This window comes from Neodiprion fabricii, chromosome 7, assembly GCF_021155785.1.
Source record: "Neodiprion fabricii isolate iyNeoFabr1 chromosome 7, iyNeoFabr1.1, whole genome shotgun sequence".
NCBI classification, from domain to species: Eukaryota; Metazoa; Arthropoda; class Insecta; order Hymenoptera; family Diprionidae; genus Neodiprion; species Neodiprion fabricii.
Genome location: NC_060245.1, coordinates 15739117 through 15758610, shown reverse-complemented (window position 1 = coordinate 15758610; position 19494 = coordinate 15739117). Strand labels below are relative to the sequence as shown.

The 19494-nt window shown below is 34.1% G+C and overlaps 3 protein-coding genes across 5 annotated transcripts; 2 read left to right on the top strand and 1 right to left on the bottom strand.

Moving 5' to 3' along the window:
- Nucleotides 1-1452: 1452 nt before the first annotated feature.
- LOC124187209 (mucosa-associated lymphoid tissue lymphoma translocation protein 1-like) lies at nt 1453-5897 on the top strand. The gene is made up of 9 exons (XM_046579581.1): nt 1453-1996; nt 2124-2281; nt 2687-2867; nt 3030-3291; nt 3388-3483; nt 4513-4738; nt 4805-4988; nt 5102-5307; nt 5398-5897. Exons 1-9 carry the CDS (start codon nt 1848-1850, stop codon nt 5505-5507), a joined length of 1572 nt encoding a protein of 523 aa, XP_046435537.1. The 5' UTR covers nt 1453-1847; the 3' UTR covers nt 5508-5897.
- A 49-nt stretch (nt 5898-5946) lies between these two features.
- Nucleotides 5947-10830, bottom strand: LOC124187210. 3 transcript variants are annotated; one of them, XM_046579582.1, is made up of 4 exons: nt 10416-10830; nt 10236-10300; nt 9971-10160; nt 5947-9045 (listed from the first exon to the last, which is right to left on the bottom strand). In XM_046579582.1, exons 1-4 carry the CDS (start codon nt 10708-10710, stop codon nt 8783-8785), a joined length of 813 nt encoding a protein of 270 aa, XP_046435538.1. In that variant the 5' UTR covers nt 10711-10830; the 3' UTR covers nt 5947-8782. The 3 variants fall into 3 exon arrangements, with proteins under 3 accessions (XP_046435538.1, XP_046435540.1, XP_046435539.1); XM_046579584.1 differs by lacking the exon at nt 10236-10300 and having other exon boundaries at nt 9971-10177; nt 10416-10829; XM_046579583.1 differs by lacking the exon at nt 10236-10300 and having other exon boundaries at nt 10357-10827.
- Nucleotides 10831-13602: 2772 nt separating this feature from the next.
- On the top strand, nt 13603-19206 carry LOC124187001 (alpha-endosulfine). The gene is made up of 3 exons (XM_046579239.1): nt 13603-14033; nt 14183-14302; nt 17767-19206. Exons 1-3 carry the CDS (start codon nt 13980-13982, stop codon nt 17935-17937), a joined length of 345 nt encoding a protein of 114 aa, XP_046435195.1. The 5' UTR covers nt 13603-13979; the 3' UTR covers nt 17938-19206.
- Nucleotides 19207-19494: the final 288 nt, after the last annotated feature.

Below are 19494 nucleotides of genomic sequence, written 5' to 3'. Positions count from 1 at the left end.
ATTTGCTTAGCTTTCGCACGTACGACGCAGATGTCGCTATACGACGTTCCCAGCAGATTTCCCTAGGGACTCTAGTTTCCACTAGCGCGGCAGCATGCGCGGTTCGCCATTCAAATCTGCGTTTCAATTATAATACGACGCTTCTAAAGATTAATCGGCCAGGTTCGTAACGTTGACGCCCGTGTCGAACTAAATCGTCGGAAATTACGTTAGAACTTTTGCGTGTGGCTCGAATTGAAAGAATATCGTGATAAATTATTTACGAGTTTGCTCGCTTTGCTATAAGTCGAGATTGAAAATGGGGTACTGAATTTCAGCAAGCCACTATTAAATATCATCTTAGGCGTGTAGCTTTGAAAACACTCTGCAAATTACGATGTGAATTGCTTGCGCATCGTTTGCACAATCAAGACGCAGTACCACTTTACGAAGTAATAAAAATAACCCTACAAATTGGTATTCTTCAACCTCACCCGCAGTTGATGCGGAGCTTGTTATTACTATACGCTGCAAGCAGTTCGGTCCTAGGAGACTCAGATTCCAAACATATGGAAGATGTTTACAAACTCTGCGTCGATGGAAAACAGCGATGGCCACTAACGCTAAAAATAATGGATGCATCGATTGATGGAGTCTAAAAAAATAAGCGAACACAACTCGATTGAACCAGAACATCTAATTTGTGGGTTATGTCGACTAGCGGTGAATTCGAAATTGTATCCGAAACAAAATAAATATGATTTGGGTCCAAGTGACGATTATTTCTGATTGCATCTCGATTTCTTTCTAATTAATTACCAATTTCGTCATTCGTTTCCAATGAACCTGGGAAAAACGGCACTGACTTGTTACGTATCAGATGTTCGAGGAGCTGCAGATTCGAATTCGTATTGGTATCAGCTTCAAATCATAGGTATACTACTGGCGATAGATGCCCATGCCGTCAACCTCGCAAAAACTGTGGCCCGTCTCTCAGCTAATGAATGCAGAGTGGGAGAGACGGAGTATCCAGGGTAATTCAGGGACCCCGGGTATATATATACATATATATATCCTCAGTCAACGGTATTCAGATCGTCACCAAGGAATCGCTTTTGTAAATTCTCTTTTCAAATTTCCCACCATCCAAAATTCTGATTGATTCGAAAAGTTTAGTCAATCAATCAGAATGCTTGGATGGTGGGAAATGTTAAAAGTGAAACTACAGAATCAGCCCCCTGACACACGCTGCTAATAGTGGTTCGCAAAATGTCCCTCGATTCTGCCGCCAATTTCCACCACTAGTGGCGCTAATAGTCGCCTGACTTGCTTGCGCGCGGTCAGCGAGGGCAGCAAGCGTGTCAGAAGTCCACAAGCGCCACGTAGAGGAACTAAAAAACGGGGGCAAAATGCGTACAATTTTTTGGTATACGAGTGGTGAGTGTCAGGGGGCTGTACAGAATCAATCCCCAGTACTCGGCAGATAAAGTGAGCTTGGACATGACTGATTCTTCAGGCAACGGCTTGGAGCTATAAAAAATTTTGTCAACGATCCGGTAGCTTCTTTATCGGTAGGAGCCGTGAAACACGTTATCTCGTAAACATGCCGCGATAAAAAATCCGGGGTAGTGGGGGACTTCCCAGAAACAGCAAGGAAAAGTACGAGTACCCTGCATACTTTGCAACTTTAGAAATCACTCAGCTTACTGGATTTGGCAATGAGTTAGACGGCGGTGACCCAGTAAAAGTTATTTCCGATTACATAGCGTGCATACCAAGAAATGATAGTCAATGACAGTGTGATGAAACTATCGAACTTCGATTTGAAGCTTAAATTTTGATATAGTATTTCGTATATTTACCTGGCAATGTACGACGAAGATCTTCTCTTAGAAGAGTTAGATTACGACGTTTTGTCGGAATTGACAAAGGAATTGAATAAAAACTTTGCATGGAAAACAGTAGCAAATTACTTGGTAGAAGAATCCTCAATTAAAAATCCATCATCTACATTCAGGTAAAAATAATGAAAATAACATTATTATTATACAACAAACACGACATCAACAAAGTATCATTATTTCTATACTTAAAATATATTCATTGCTACTGTCATTGTTATTCCTAACAATTTTTTTGCGCAGCAAACGATGGATGTATCGGCTAGAAACAAACAGCGAAGCATCGCCAGCGCAAACTTTATTGCTGGAGTTAAACAATAGATTATATCGGGTTGGAAAATTATGTCACATTCTTGAAGATTGCGAGCTTTATGATGCACTGTATATTCTTTTTGGGCCAGGTAGATAACTAATTTGTTCTTTGGTTATAGTTTATTCTTGTAGTTATGTAGAATCCTGTTTCTATTTAAATAATTGATCCAATACTCAAACCACAAAACTTACATATATTTAAACTGAACAATAATTCATGTGACAGGTTGTACTAAGTATACATAATCAAATTTGATCAATAGATTAATTATTTCATCATGTTGAAGTTTGTGACGTTAACGTAACGACGCATGTTGAGAAAAAATATTCATGTTTGCTCTTGGGATTATACAAAATTCGTAAAACCGTAATAAACGAGAATAAACTTAGATTTTGAAAATGTAACTCCTCCAAAGTCGTTCTCAAATTGCAAAATAATAAGCGTTTTTCTCCTAATGTTTTTTTTATGTAAACATCAAACAATTTTTCATCAGTCGATCTGGAAATCACTGAACAGCCAAATGCCAAGCAACAATCGTACAAACTTGCACTAAATGACACATTCAAAATTGTCTGTAAAGCAAGAGGCATACCAGTCCCAAAGTTACAGTGGCGTCATGGAAACATTGACTTGGAGAATGAAACATCGAGCACCCTTAGCATACTTATAACTAAGTAAGCAAGCCACGCTATAACACCGTTTGCATTTCTTTTTTATATTCTTTGTGCTGTATCCATATTATAATATAAAAGTGGACAATTATTAAAAAATTCAAACAAAGTACCTCATGCTTTTGTTCAGCTGTTGAATAAAAGTTTCGCCACCCATTCTTTCAGTCCTGATCAAGAAGGCGAGTATCGGTGCAGAGTTGAACAACGCACAAGCGACGGCATTTGTCTCAGAGAAAAATATTCAGAATATGTCTCTCTTTCAATAAAAGCCATGCCTCCAGAAATAACAGAACATCCGTTACCTGCCGAAGTGAAGATAGGTGAAGACCATACCTTGAGCTGTCAGGTAAAACCGGACCCAAGTCTAAAGTATCAGTGGTATAAAGATAACAAGTTACTGAAGGGAAAAACACAGAATACTTTACGGGTAAGTTGAATGACATTATTAAGCATTATAAATTAAAAATACCATATTGGCTAGTAGATGAACAAGCCCAATTTATTAATCACATGAAATTTGCAGTTGCTTAATTTTCAATTCGAAGATACAGGACGATATCGTTGTGAGGTATCAAATGGGTATGGTTTGGCATCTTTGACAGCATGCAGTAAATTAACGGTGAGCAATGTTGATGCGTAAAATGTTTTTTTAAAGAACCATTAATCAGTCTGAAAGATTATTGTTGAGACGTTTAACGGTCAGAGAAATTGTAGAAGCAGGAAAACAATAGAAAAGTTCAATTCGTCAGAGTTGTCATCTGGAAAACCTAGAACATTACAACTTTTAGAGAATTTTGTTTTGAATTTTAAAATTCAAAAATGACAAAAAATTGTAATTTTTTTTAATCCGAAATTTTATTTCTGTTTGATTTCTATTATCCAGTTACATAATCTGAGGATTTGGAATTTCAGTTTTTTCTCATCTATCACTTATAATATACGTTCACTTGAATTGTAGCAAAGAACTGGTGGAGTTAATTTCTATCAACCCAAAATCTGAGAGCGGTATTTCATTGAATACTTTTGTTTTGCTTTGAATTACAAAATTTCATTACTGTGGTCATCAAGGAAACCTGAAGATAAGATTTATTTTTGTTCCAAAGAGGAATTACTCGGAGATGATGCGGATATTCAATGTTTAATAAATGATTAGTCATGTTTATATGTAAATTTAACCTGTTCACACAATTTACCAGTCATTTCTGTTAACACTATTAATCAACTTGGTACTCTCTCATTCCGATCGGATGCTTTAAACGAAATTCGAACTTCCATTAGGGATAGGTATTTAATGCCAAAGTACTGCACATGTGGCACAAACATATGTGTTGAAACGATGAGGAAGACCGTACTAATATCTACAACTTTCTCACTATGAGTTGTTAATCTAAAAAACAACATTGTTTTACAGTGATTCAATATATTTAGAGAAAAAAATCAAATAAGGAAACCAATCATCTTGATGTTACCAATTGACTTATTGTTTTATCGGAATCTTCTACTTGATCTTATATTTTGAAACATTTAATTTCGTGTAATAAACTGAGCACATAAGTCTAAAGAGATTGAAAGTAAAAAGTATAGCTGTGTCGATAACGTTGTGATACTAACATTGCCTTGGGCAAATTTGATTGATCTGTTGAAACAGGTAGAGCACCCACCTGAGAAAGCTTTATATAAAGTTGCATTGCTTATCGGTAACCGTCGGTATAAAAGTTATAAAAAATTGTATAAGCCGGTGGCTGATGTTGAAGAGATAAAGAAAAAACTGGAAACAATTGGCTTCTACGTTACCTGCCTACGTAATGCAAGTCTCGCTGAGATGACAGAGGAAATCCAAAAATTCTCTAAATCATTGAAAGAGGGTGTATATGGTAAGATTTGAAATTGACTAATGTAGGTACTTTGGTAATCATGAATTCATTTTCCATCACATATAGGATTTTTCATGTTTGCTGGTCATGGGTTCGAGTTGCATGAACCCTTCTTGATGCCTACTGATATCCCTGAACAGTACCTCAGACGGCACGCTATTTCGAGAAATCAAATTTTACAGTGGACACTTCCCCGCAATCCTGCGCTCCTAGTTGTTGTACTTGATATGTGTCTGACAACACCAAACAAGTAAGGGCAGAAAAAAAAGGGCAGCTTGTCTTGATACCGTAATTGCTATCATCAACTATTAGTTAGAATACAAATAAGTGGAGGTAATAATGTGCTGATTTAATCATTTCTAGAGACTCAAACAAAGCCATTTATGATGAAATACCTGAAGTATTTGAATACAAATGCAATGATAATCTGATAGAAGCATATTCTACGTGTACTTATCGTGAATGTTTTGAATCAAAAAAAGCGCCCTTCGGAAATTATGTGACAGAGTTAACCAAACACATTACTGAGAAGATACCAGTTAAAGAATTGTTCGATCGAGTTCAATCATGTAAGTGAAGAGTTACCTTCATTTTCATTGTATATTATGTATCAAAGTTTCTGCAAAATTTAAAGTCACATTTTTCCTAATTTGTTACAGCTGTTCGTCAGTTTAACTCTGGACTGACCAGCGACCAAATGCCAATGGTGAAAAACGTCTTGTCAAAACAGTATTGTTTAACAGATCAAACGATAAGGCGGTATAGGTAAACGTTAGCAGCAAAACGTTCCCAACGTGTGTTCAACTTCACATCAGTAATCCCACTGATCATTTCAATACGACTTCATTGAACGCAACATTTGCTTCAGGATGGTCCGAAATCGATGATCGTAAATTTCTATCTTTGCAAATAACTCAAAAATACCTCTGCCGATTTTGTTCAAAATGTAGTCAGTTTCAAACGAAATGAAGCCAAACTGACGATTCAAATTTTATTATAATCGCTTCCGCGTTTGCGTACGTACAACCGTTACTCTTTGTATGAACTCAATTCTGATACTTGTAACTTTGGAATGAGAATAAATTGTGATTTAATAGGGAAAAAAAAAAAAATAAACAAACAAACAATCATTCTGCTCAAAAATTCGGAGCCATCAAACTTAATATTATAAAAATATATATTTTAGGGAATCATTTTTGCGTTATAGCCGAAAAAAAGTAAATAATTCATGTTAATAACTCAGAAGTGGCACGATCGATTTTTGTGAAAATCTATACACACACCCATATATCCATCAAAAAATGGTTAAAAGTGATTTAATTATCTCTAGACTGCAAAACACCCAATCTAACTCTGAATTGAAATTTAATTGCACCTCACATACGTAGTTGATTAATAATACGTGAACATGTCAACTATAGATAAATCTTGGTAACAGATCTGTCGCCCCAAATGCACTCGGCTGCATTTACAAAGTTATGTAATAGCATCAAGTAGATATAATTGCGATTTCTCTCATTGACGATCAAATTCACCTATTCATATCTGTTGAGTTATGACCAATTGAAAATAACATTATTAAATTCAAAGATTATGTACAGATGATATTAACAATGCAATTAAATTTAATATATGCATATATTATAAAATTGCAGTAGTGTATGGGGTATTCCATGCCAACTCAACAAATGATTTTCCCTTACCATTGTTGGTTTGGTTCATCATTTTTTATACTATTGTCTTGACTGAAAAGTTTTTAATTATTTCAGATATTTCTCGCAAACGATTATTTTTTTATAAACTTGTTAGAGAGTAAATCGTGTAGACTTCGATGAGTAGCTACCGAAATCTAATCTACGCCTAGCCAAGGTGTTATTTGGCTGTTTTGGGGTTCATACACGTCAATTAAACATTTATGTGCTGCTACTCCCAATGCAGGAAATGATAGAAGGAAGGGATCGGTTTTAAGGAAGGTAGATAATTCAAATGGTATAATTTGTTTATTATTAATGATCATATAATTGAATTATAACAGTGGTCAATGTAAAGGAGTCAACTTAGGGAAAGGTCTTGAATTGGCATGGAGAGATATATTTATAAGTGACTCTTGCTAAAATTAGGATGAAAGTGACGAGTTTAGAAAATGTAGGATACTCGCTAGTTACAGTTTAGAGATGAACCTGCTAACTCGGTGCAGAAACCAAGGCAGCTGGATGAAGATAAGGAGAGGATACAGGGTGTAATGTGACTATAAAACAGTGAAAGGGGAACATGAGATCTGGAGAATGTAACAAATTGTTAAAGTTAAAAAATATGCCATTGTTGAATATTTCAAAAAAATTCTCAAAAATTCCTCAACCAAAGACGATCATTTTAGCCATTTCCCAAAGTGGAAACTATTTTTTTAAATATTTATTACACCAATTTCAAAAAAGTAAAAATTCGTGAATGTGGTGTTACTGGTTTCCAGAATCTTTTCAAACGACCTAAACAATCGTCTTTGATCGATAAATTTTTGAGAATTTGTTTGAAATTTATACAAATCACATTTTTTCACCTTTAACAATCTATAAAAACATAACGGTTTACAATAAAAATCGTAAATAATTCAGGAATCATATTCAGAATCAGGACAATCGTATGAAAAATTATGAACAAAAAATGGTGCAAAAAGATCATTTGTCGAGTTCGCATGGAATACCTCGTATACAGGTCATCAGGTACTCTCATTAAATTGACTCAGTTTTGGAAAAATTTACAGTATTAACAAAAATTAGGGAATAGTTCAAATAAAGTATGCATAACTGAGCTCAAAGTAATTTTAAATTCCTCCAAATTTGTGCCTACTCGACATCTTATACAGATTCAAACATTTAATAAAGCAATGCGACAGAAACAATTTAAAAATCGTTGGTACAATTTTGTTCTTCAGAGTACTCTGAAAACTGCCCACTACGATTTCGTTGAATCTGAAAATCAGTAACATTAAGGCTTTGCAATGTACAACCTTTGAACCAAAAGCTAGTTGGTGAACTTTTAATAATAACAAACTTATACAAAGTTTAATTCCTTCGTTTCATTAAGCATCTATTTCAGTCTTGATCAAGGGCATGTTCGAATGTCTTTCCGATTACTCGATTAATCTAAAAAAGTCGGTTAATTATTACTACCGATTAATCAATTAATAGAAAAGTAACTAATCGTAGATCCCCTTTAATCGATTAATCGATTAATTGGATGGTCTTATGTTAGTCCGATATAAATGCCGAAAACAATATTTTTTTAACTAGAAAATGAAAAATTTGAAATTTCACGTATATGAAACGGATACGCAAGTGACAGCCGACCTTGAGATAAGGGTAGATTTTATCATTTACATTAAAATTTACTGAGAGGCAAAAACCCTGAATAAGCCAATAATAATTTGAATCTGCAAAGTTTTCAATTTAAAACATATGCATAAGAAACAAAGTTTTCAGTTCAAATAAGGCATGCTTTTTTTGCATATTTTTTTCCCACTCATTTCAACAATTATTGCTGAAAATCGAGAGTACACCCTAATTCAAATGGTCGTATTTTCGGTTTTATTTATTTTACACACTTGATCTTAAGTTAGATTGCAATTACACACGAATTAGGCTTTTTTTCTATAGACAATCATATTCTTTATACGTATGTTCTGTGGTGAAAACATGCTTGCAGAATTGTGGAAAAATCATGTCACTTCATAACTTCTTTCCCTTGGAATGCTGAGGGCAAAGTTGTTATAAAAATCTATAAGTCAGATAGTGCTCTGCATATCAATCAAGGCAAGTGCTCAATATCAAAAGAGCAGTCTTATACTTGAGAATATATTTATTAACATGACAAAAATTAAAATAACTTACTTCAGTTATCGCAGATGTAAATAATTATTATATCTGTGTTGAAAATGGCAATTGAACAAATTAATGGCTGTAAACAAAAATGTATCAAGTAGCATTTCCAATCTTATAAACAGTTCTTGATCGATAACTTCACTGCTATATGCAACTATTAAACCATTCAATTCTTCACATCACACAGTCTGAATTGATTAACTAAATCAATAAGCCATGTACTATCCATATGTCCATAGTGTCTGACAAATCTGTAGTTACAAACAATAGCATGCAATGCATAATCCGGGTCCATCATTGCTGCATGCGTCATTTGTAGCCGTTGCATCGGGGATGTTGATTCTGCAATTTCACCAGGCTCTTGTAAACCTTTCCAATTTCGTAAAAAATGGTATACCATCAGTATTTCGACAATCTTTGATGATTCATCTGGAAACAATTGTGTCCACAATGAGTAAGAATAAGATTGTGAATATTTTGTAACAGGTTTCGAAAGATGAGAAAGGATATCAAATAGTACACGTCTAAATATTAGCTATGTAATCATACTTGAGAACAAAAATAACAAATTATTACACAGTGTTAAAAAGAAATTCCAGTACCACCTTGGTGACAATATTTCTTGCAAATTTTTGGATATATTGGGTATATAGTCCAGTTGAGAAATTCGGTATGAAGAAAAATGATGTGATGAAAGCTTATAAAATGTAACTGAAGTAAATAAAGTTGAATTTGAATGAAAACATAAGTCCATTATTATAGCAAAACATGGAAAAGAGTAGTTTTTTTTGCAAAATTAAGCAGAATTGTGGTAATTATCGAAACCTCTGAACATTAAATAACGGATTTTTCTGTAATTCTGAAAGTAACTGCGAACTTGTAGTGACGACTGAAATTCCGAAGATTCTATCACGAGCAAGAACTTTTTCTGGCAATTTTTCTGCCATCAATAATCGTGTCGTGGATATCTTTTAACCTGATCGCCTACAATATTGTGTAAGAACTATAGTATGTCGTTCGAGTCAGCATCCAAAAAGCATCTAAAAAATAATCGATTAAAGTGATTTCTCCTAAGGTGTCATCAGCTGGACTTTCATACCTAATATAATTGAACGAACTAATACAATTTTTGTGATTTTTGAAATATTGTTACAAATAATCTTGACTTTATGAATTTCAGTTGCACTCGAAAGCTGAATACGGATTAAGTTTAACAAAATTTAGAACAGTGCAGCTGGAATGATATTGCTTTTTTCTGTTCAGAGAATGGCGATAAAAATTTTTTGAAATCTGCTTCAAGTTACTGCAAATTCACAAAGAAATAATGTTACCAGGATGGGCTATTAATCCTCACCATCCCGGATATTAACGGTGCTAGGGAAACAGAATAGGAATTCTTTACTGTCCAGGGCAATCTCTGCTTTTTGTTCCTCGCTCATTCGGGATATATTGCCTTTTAGAATCTCTATAGCGTCCGGAGTAACGAGGCCGTCCAAGCTCTCGTAATCTTCTCTAGCCAAAGCGTTTGATACAACGCATACAGCCTGGAACAATGGATAATCTACACAAGGGAGTATTGCTCAGAATAAACTATGGGAATGGATAAAAATGAAAATTACCCAAAAAAGGAAAATTTTATAAATAAATGTAAGCTGGTAGATTTGTTCTTCTAATTCATTATTCACTGAATACCGTGAGAGTATTCCCAAGAAAAATAAAATGAAATAAATGAATACACACTTGTTGTGAACCGTTTATGAATTCATTTAAGTCAAATTCTTGGTCGATTCTAGAAATACCGAATTTGAAGGCTAGAAGGCATTTAAGCAGTTGGAAGATTCCCGCCTCAGGTTCTGCAGGAAAGTCCATAAGCGGAATATAGGTCCTTTTAATATTTTCATTTTGTTGAGTGCTGAAATAACGACGCGTTGACAGTATTTGACAAGGTAAAACCGCATTCACTGCGAATTTCCGGCTACACTTTGCAAGTTCGGTATTATTATTGTTCTTTTTAATAACGGCGGTGACGACATTCAGCCTGCGACAATTTGTGTACATAATGTATCTACTATTACAATATAGTGCCGATGACATTCTTGGGTGTCTTAGACTTTGTATTTCTTTCAATAAGAATCCAATTCTGTAAGGCGCAGTAAAATTAACCTCCAAAAATCAGTTGTATGTATGTTTGCATGCGCGTGTGTGTGTGCGTATGTGTGTGTGTGTGTGTGTGTGTGTGCGCCTGCAGTCTTATTTGATGGTATTGCAACGACAGTGGTTAGGCGGTGACTGAGGATATACATAGACTGATAACCCTGGGTTATTTTTCGTAACAATTTGCCGCGTATGGCCGGTTTGGGGGATATTAGCAGTTTTCAACCAAGCAACTGACCACGTCGGTAAGAAAAGTTCTACATAACCAACAACTGTCGCCTGTAAAACGTTAGTATCGTACCGTCCACATCGTGAAATGGAAAAGTTAGGAAAATCCCGTACAAGAAATATATACGCCGAAATCACACAACGGAAAAATAAATTACAATCACAAACATGAACGTGTATCGTTTATATTTACACGAATATATCAAATCTTTTACAGGCGACAGTAGCATCTTTAAAACGCTCAATTTATTTTCTCAAAGTTTTTTACATAATCAATTTTGAGCTGAAAATATTTTGGAAAAATTTTCAAATACTTTATTTTTAGTTCCTTATCTTATGAAAATTTTTTGTTTGTTTAGTTGAGCTTTTCAAAATTATGAGTTCAAAAAATTCGATATCTCAAGTTTTGAAAATATCCGGAAAATTCTGAGACACTTTTCTCTTTGCAAGAAGCACGTTGAAGATATGTAGAAGAAAGAACCAATTTTATGAGTTTTTCCCAAAATTTAGTATCGGTAATTGGGTTTTAATCGTTTTAATTAAGAAAAATTACGCAAGTTCATGCATGTGCGGCGAACATGGTGTAAGAATAATAGGTGGTCCGGCTGCCCTATCCCCGCAATGCTAAGGCTTGTGATTATTTTAGCATAATTCGTTTTTCACCCACCAGACTGCTACGGATTTGTAGGACCATTGTAAACAATAATGACGGAACGCAGTGTTCGAAACACGTATCTTCAAAATCTTACACATTTTACATTAGTTGTGACTTCCGATTTTATATCTTGAGGTGAACTCAATTTGTATTGCAATTTAAACTAAGCATATCAATATTGTAGTATTTGATATTACATTTTCTTGTGTTAAGCCTATTCGAGCTAGCAAATGGTATCTATATATTTCAGGGACGTTCCAAAGCAAAGCCGCGAAAGGAGAAAATTATCTAGATTGATGAAAACACAAGTTTTAGCAGCTTGAAATTCATAACGTAAACGCAAATATTGTCATAATTGTTAAATAAGCGAGACACAATATTTTAACCAACTTCGAAAATTACGGAGTGTAGTTTATTGTTTTTGAAAGGTTCAACCCCAAAGTTCAAACGTTTTTCGATTATTCTGTTGCGTCAAAATTACGAATCTCAACCTCATCTGTTTATTATGACTTCTATTTATTTTATATTACTTTATATGTTTCATATATTTTATAATTTGTCATTATGTTTGGTATTCTATGTTTTCAACTGCAACTTCTGCTCATATTTTTTTAACATGACACGCTCATCTCATGATTAACCTAAGATTACACTCCTCTCTTTCGAACACTGGATGCCGCCATTATTGTTTACAATTGTCTTACAGACCCTTAGCTGTCTGGTGGACAAGTACTGAATTATGCAAAAATAATCACAACCGCCGAACCGTGGCCAGGTTCATAAAGTTAAGCAGCCCCCTGACACACGCTGCTAAAAGTGGTTCACAAAATGTCCCTCGATTCTGCCGCCAATTTCCACCACTAGTGGCGCTAGTAGTTACCTGACGACAGCTCCCTGACACTCACCACTGCTCGTATACTAAAAAATTGTACGCGTTTTGTCACCGTTTTTTAGTTCCTCTACGTGGCGCTAGTAGACTTCTGACACGCTCGCTGCCCTCGCTGACCGCACGCAAGCTTGGCAAAGTTTATATGTTAAGATTGTCATATCGGTTACTTGTCGTTTTGTTAGTTTGATAGCGTGTAAATATATAAAATTGCATATGTATTATAATTGATTACTGTCGTTATTCACCTGGAGTACAACAGCGATTGTTTATGAGACATAGTAGCTATTTGCTTAACATTATTAGGATCGTGCTGCTGCGAATATTCTTAGGTGTTTGTGTTATAACTATCTTAACAAATTTAGGGTATTTAAGAATTTGATCATACGTAGTTTTAGAGCAGGTTTACATGTGTGCTTTCGTATATAATTCTCTTCTGTAATTATAAATTCTTATATCGATATAAATCGGCTTGAGAAGCTTTTATAACGTTTTTCTCATGTTTGGTGGTTGCCTGTTACTGGGCGTTGCCACGTATGCATCTTTGAGTTTATTGCAAGTTGATTTACCTTCAATCGTTTCGTCGTCAAGTTTCCTAATGTGTTCTCTAGATGAAGCTCTGTATGGCTCCTCATTGGAGATCTGCATTGTCTTCAAAAACGCTGCGCGTGTTGCCTACAATACACGCAGTGATATATAATAACGTATCATAATATTATAGTTCTTTGTAGTGCAAAGATCTCGTAACATGGTTTTTAAGCTTTGGTTAGTGAATGTCATAATTGGTTCCATCTAGGGATATTCCAAATAGTTAGACAGTTGTTTTAATACCTTATGGTTACAAGATTCTCCTACTTCGAGTTTGGTTAGTTGATAAAAGTAATATGCAGTAATAATAGTCGATAAAACATACCGACGGTCCGGTCGGATGTTACACTGTCATGAATACGATCAACCAATCGGGTGGATGGTTTCAAGAGGAATATCCCAAACTCTTGTCATTGATTGGTTGCTTTCTTATACGAAATGCATGAAATCGATGCGCTGTGAACATGGCTTTATACGGGCAAATAAAACCCGCTCTATTAACCAGTGGTTCCGAACTGGTAATTGACTTCTGAATTTGTTGATCCATTGGCCTTCATAAATAGTTCGAAGATTTGTCCGAGTCAAAACGTAGCTTGTCGGTGTGAATTAACGTGATAAAAGCCAAAACCCCATTCGAAAGTAACCTTATATTAATCGGCTTTCGACCGTTCGTAACCTCGCAATACCGAAGTCGAAAAGCTGGTTGAACTAACTATACAGGTTTGGTTCTTCTTTTCGACATTACGGATCATATTTCGCGAAATATCCCGCGATATTTTCCATCGTTTATATTTTTCATCTCCACGTTAATACATAAATTATACGTAAACATACATATACAAACAATCGAGGATGTGCGACAATCAGAAAGGTGAACAAACAGACGAAACAACTCAATCAATCGAGGTAAGTCCGTCTTCACTCTTAATAAAATTTGTACACAGTCACATTATATATATAGCATAATCTGTATTGATGTTAATCGCTGAACCGTTAACTTTTACCATTCTGTTGATGGATAGGTATATGTAATTGACACTTTGTTCTTGTTGCAGTTGTCGTCAAATGACATTGAAAAAATAGAAGAAGCCAAGCTTAGGGCCAAATTCCCAAATACCGGCGGACGCCCTATTAGCGGTCATTCTGCGTTTCTTCAGAAAAGATTAGCCAAAGGAGTGAGTATAACTACAAAATGACCTAGATTCTCAACTATATAATGTGACATATATTTGTTTCATCTTCATGATTTGAGCCATGTAATAGCCTTTTCCCCAAAAATAGAGAAATATATAAAACTTGCAAAGATAATCACAGACAATTTTTCTGAGATTATTTAATTTAATACCTGCAATAGTTGAGTCCAATTTTAAGCGAGAATAGACGGACGTGGAAGATAAATGCCCCTCCATAAGGAAGGCAGGCAGACGTAACAACCAAATGTACCAATGTCGATAAAAATAAGGCAGTGTAGCCTAATAACCAAACTTTTTTCATATCTCATTGGGAGCTAGTACTTTTATAAAATTACAAGTAACACATTGTTTAGGATTATCCTATTTAAATATACCAAAGTACTATATACTTGGGATATTTTTTACGTTGTCGTATGTGAGTTTTATACTTGCCATATCGTAGCCAACGCTCCCTTCCTATCAAATCTTATGATTGTTTTAACGGAGGCTGTTGGCCATCAAAAATTGAGCGTAATTAGTGAATCTTCTTAACAATCTCTCATTGTGAGTGGCGGTAATTGTTATCTATTCTTATTGCTCTTATTTTACTGTATTTCTCTACATTCTCAGATTTGACTTTAAACAATAAGGTTGCCAGAAACGCTGAGTAAAGCAGAAAGCAGCTATAAATATTGGTTGTTCCGTCACAGAGATATATTCAATATGCAATTCTATACTTAGTACTTATTGCCAAAAGCATTCATCAGACTCTAGGAATCATAAGAAGGCTTTCATAAGTTTTAAATCTTGTAATAGATATGTTTATAGTCTTGAATTCTGTTCAATTTATGGAACAAGTTTACTATTTTATTATAGGATGTTCATTCACTTCAGTTCTGTGCTTTCTATTCGCTTATAAAACTTTTAATTACACATTATTTAAAAAAAAATTATATTCTAGATTTCAAAATTCAGCATGCAGTCAGTTGTATCTGTGTAGTAGTCCAAACGTTTTCAATTTAGAATTCAAATTTTTTACTTCGTACCAACATATTCTGTGCAAGATATGTTTACAATGAGCTTCATTTTATTTTTTAGTCCATGTTATGCAATCAATGACTGCAGGCAGAATTAATCCAGGATTTTTTAGAGCTGGGATTAACCAAAGTTTTCTCAGAACAAAAGCGATTTGGTCTTAAAAACGTATCTAGTAGCTCACGGTTGGTAAAAATTGTATTTGTACCGAAACGACCAGTTTTTGTTTTTTTTTCACAAGAGCAACTAAAATATGTAAATTCAATAAATGTAAATTAAACATTTAGAGAATTTAGGTTTATAACCTTGGAATGGATACAAATTCCTGTGCGCTGTCTAGCTTAAATATATTCAAATGATAATGATATGCACAGTGGACTGTTCTATGTAAAAACGATCGATCGGATCTCACAATCCAATTGTTTTCTAGAGTTATGTATCCGTAGGCTGCAAGAAATTACATATTTCTGCCAGACACCGTTTTCAAGGCTTCTCAAGATTATGTAAAGTTATTTGCAGTAAAAAATTTCTGAGAAATCTGTAAAAAAAATCATAATTCCGTTGACAATATTACTAAATCGGTCACGATTTAGCAGTATCACCGTGCAGGGGATAGACTAATTTTGTGAATTTCATTTCCGTTATCTAAATTTTTGTTTTGATTCCTAAATTTATTTTTAGTGAAAATCTCTTAGCGAAATGCTTTTGTGAAATGCTTTTTTGTCCAAGAGAAAATGATTTTTTTTATTAAAAGGATGACAATCAACTCACAGGTTTTTTTCCTGCAATTTACGGACTAGAGTTCTCTGTACACATAATTGTTCATGGTAAACGTAAATAATTTTACGAGTCTATGATCAATTACATGTTCTCTAAAAAGATAAATCAGTTTTGTTATTTAAATCTTTGTTTTACTGAAACTATTAATAGCGCACATGCTTTTCATTTTTTACTTGTTACTTTTACTTCAAAAACAGTGCATACGAACATTTAAATGAGCAATACAGTTGTCAAATTCATAATCAATTGATATGAATTGTTGGCAGTATTAAAAAATTGATTTATCTGTTGTTTTCATACCTTAGTTTATGTAATCACAGGTGATGATTTGTAAAGTGTTAGCCATTCAACTGTATTGATCTTCAATAAAGAATAGCATCTTTAATTGCGATGTGTAAAAGTCAAAATTATTCTGAAATAAATTTGCTTTTCCAATTTTGTACTGTTGTGTACTAATTTTCATAGAATTTTAAAGTGGCAATATATCTTCCGTTTCTGCAGTTTCCATAATTCGTGTCATCCTTTAAATTTTTCTAAACTCCAACCGGCTGCAGAAAGAAAAACATCTATACATGCATACATTTTTCTTTCGACCTTTAAGTTCTCCAAAATGTTTTACATAATCGGGTGACAATGCATATTTAAATTTTTCTCACTGTTCTTCTGGTTGAGCTGGTTGACAATGTATTAACATTAAAGTAAACAGAATAAAGTATAACTTTATTATACGTTTAATTGTTTTTGATTCAGTAGAAAAAAACGAAAAACAAAATATAAAAAGCTTATGTTGATGCCAGTAGGAGTAAAATGTTCATATGCTACGTCATACACATTTGCACACGCGTTAGGTTTTATGAAAAAGTAAAGAAATTTTTTTGTCACTGTATTCGTTGTTCGATATAAACTGAAATGAATCCAACCGATCATTTCCATGGAAAAGTGGTTTGAAACCAGTGATATTTCGAGATTCAATGTAACATGTCTTTTTTAGAATGGGAATGTTGCTAGTTAGCTCGAAGAAAGAATCAAAGAAGTATTGAGATATTCGATTACAAATTTATTAAACACAGTCTATCAAATCAACCAATCTTCTCATCTTTTTGTAATTCTTTAAAATCTACTTGAACTCCTAAAAATCTTGTAAGGACTTCTTTGATTTGAATCACTTGGAATTATTTCTTATCAAGTCTCGTCAAGATATTATTGATTGCTTAAATTTATATTTCACGAATAGAAGTCAACTATTGGCGGAACATTCAAGAATCATCGAACCCACAAAACTTGGTAGAAGACAAATCTTTCTTTCAATCATTAGAACATTGGATATGTCAAAATTTCAAAACACATGATTGCATTCCATTGCCAACTTTTCAGTTCATTACTTAAAAAATTATTCCGTTTTATTTTTAAAATACTCGAAAAACATCTGGAACTCTAAAAAACATAGTTTGATTACTTATTATCTGACAGTTGAGAAAAAAGATTTCTTTCAGTTATGAAACAGGTGGAAAACATTCAAACGTTTCTAATCCCTTTAATGTAAAAAAGCTGTGAGATATCGAGTTGCTATCAATGAATAGATCATACAATATATCTCTTACTTTCAATAATTATGTAATTTACATCGCAGTCTAACAGTGTAATTCTTTCAGCAAAAATACTTTGATTCTGGGGACTATCAAATGGCGAAACAAAAGTCAGCGGCGAAACCAAAACCTGCCGGTGTCCTACCAACAGGGGATGCTATCCCAACACCGGAAACTGTGCCACAACGGAAAACATCGATAATTCAACAAAAATTCAATACATCTACTAGTTCGTAAGGCAAATTATTGCCGTGCGTGTAACTTGGCACTGAAAGAAGATTCGATGTATCGATTCGTTCGTATAAAATCTAAACGCGTTTCACCAGCGCAATCGCATGGTGACCAGTCATCCTCAACAAACAGTCAAATGGACAATTGGATCCTGGCTGAGTTTTTTCTGATTCAGTTTCTATTCGTCTGTTTGTTAATACAATTTTTTTCCAAACTTTGAATGAAAGTTTGCCAGTTCATTGCTTCTGCAATGACAAATATGGCAAACATTACTAGAAATTATCACTTTGAGGACCTGACAGGCAGTAGTGAAGAATCGTCCAGTTATTTTTTACTCATCGGCATCAGCTATACGAGAACGTTGGAAGAAAAAATTGATTCGTTATTTTATATAGCATTAATTCTACAAAATCTGTATCAACAATTGAATTGAAGTTAATTTAGAATTGTAAATGGGTATGATCTGCTGGTAAATGACGCACCTAATTGTTGATTACTTACACACTGAATCAGATTATAGCGCGACATGCATCTATTAAATAACTAATGCGCATGCTGCAGCTTTGATTTTAATCTTGATCTGCATTTTGGATACCACTGTGATTTGCTAATGCTATTTTTCTATAAGAGTTTCGTTGTTACTTTGCATTTTATTTTATTTTTTTTCTTTCTCTTTTTTCAACATACACATGTCTTATTATCATCAAGGTATTCATATCGATGAAGCTCATTTATCGAAACTTGATTATAATTTGTAACATAATAGTTGCACAGCTACTAACTGTATCTAGTTATTAATATATATTATCGTAATATCGCAATTGTTTTATTCTTTTACTCAAATTATAATCCCTTGTCTTTATTTTCCTAAATCTTTTTCCAAATATGAAAGTAATATTCATATCATCCTTAAATGTATCCACCGTTCAATCGCCCGTGTATATTTAGTTTTAAAACTGTTCTTTTATAACTAAAACATGCATTTGCACACGTATAATTAGGAAAATGCGGGAATTTGTTTAAAAATCAATCCAATTTGATATCACGAGTTCTGACACAATTTTTTATAGTTGCCTGTAAAGTTGGAAGGAAAAGAAAAGGAAAAAAAGTCATGCGGAATCTACGTCAGTTGAACCGTTGAAACTCAAAATACACAGAGAGAATAAAAGAGCAGAATTTACTCGAAACTACAGAAAAGAAGGACACATCAGGTTTTTTGGTTAAATACACTTCGTAAAATGCAAAATTTACCCTAGAAACAGAATTAATCTGGTACATATATAGAAAAAAATATATATATAAACATCTACACACTACAGTCTCCTTACATCGTGCATGCAGAGAAGATATTCTTACTCAGAAAAAAATATAGTTGGCATGGGTATTTTTCACAAAAAACCTTGATGTGTATCTCTTTTCCTGCAGTCTGCTCTTTTTCTTCTGCCCGTGTTACTATTCAGTTGACCTAACTACACCAAATGAAAATCATTAAAAGTAACTATACATATATAGATAGTATTCCACCTGTGACATCGAGACAAGTGAACGTGTTGCAGTAGGTTC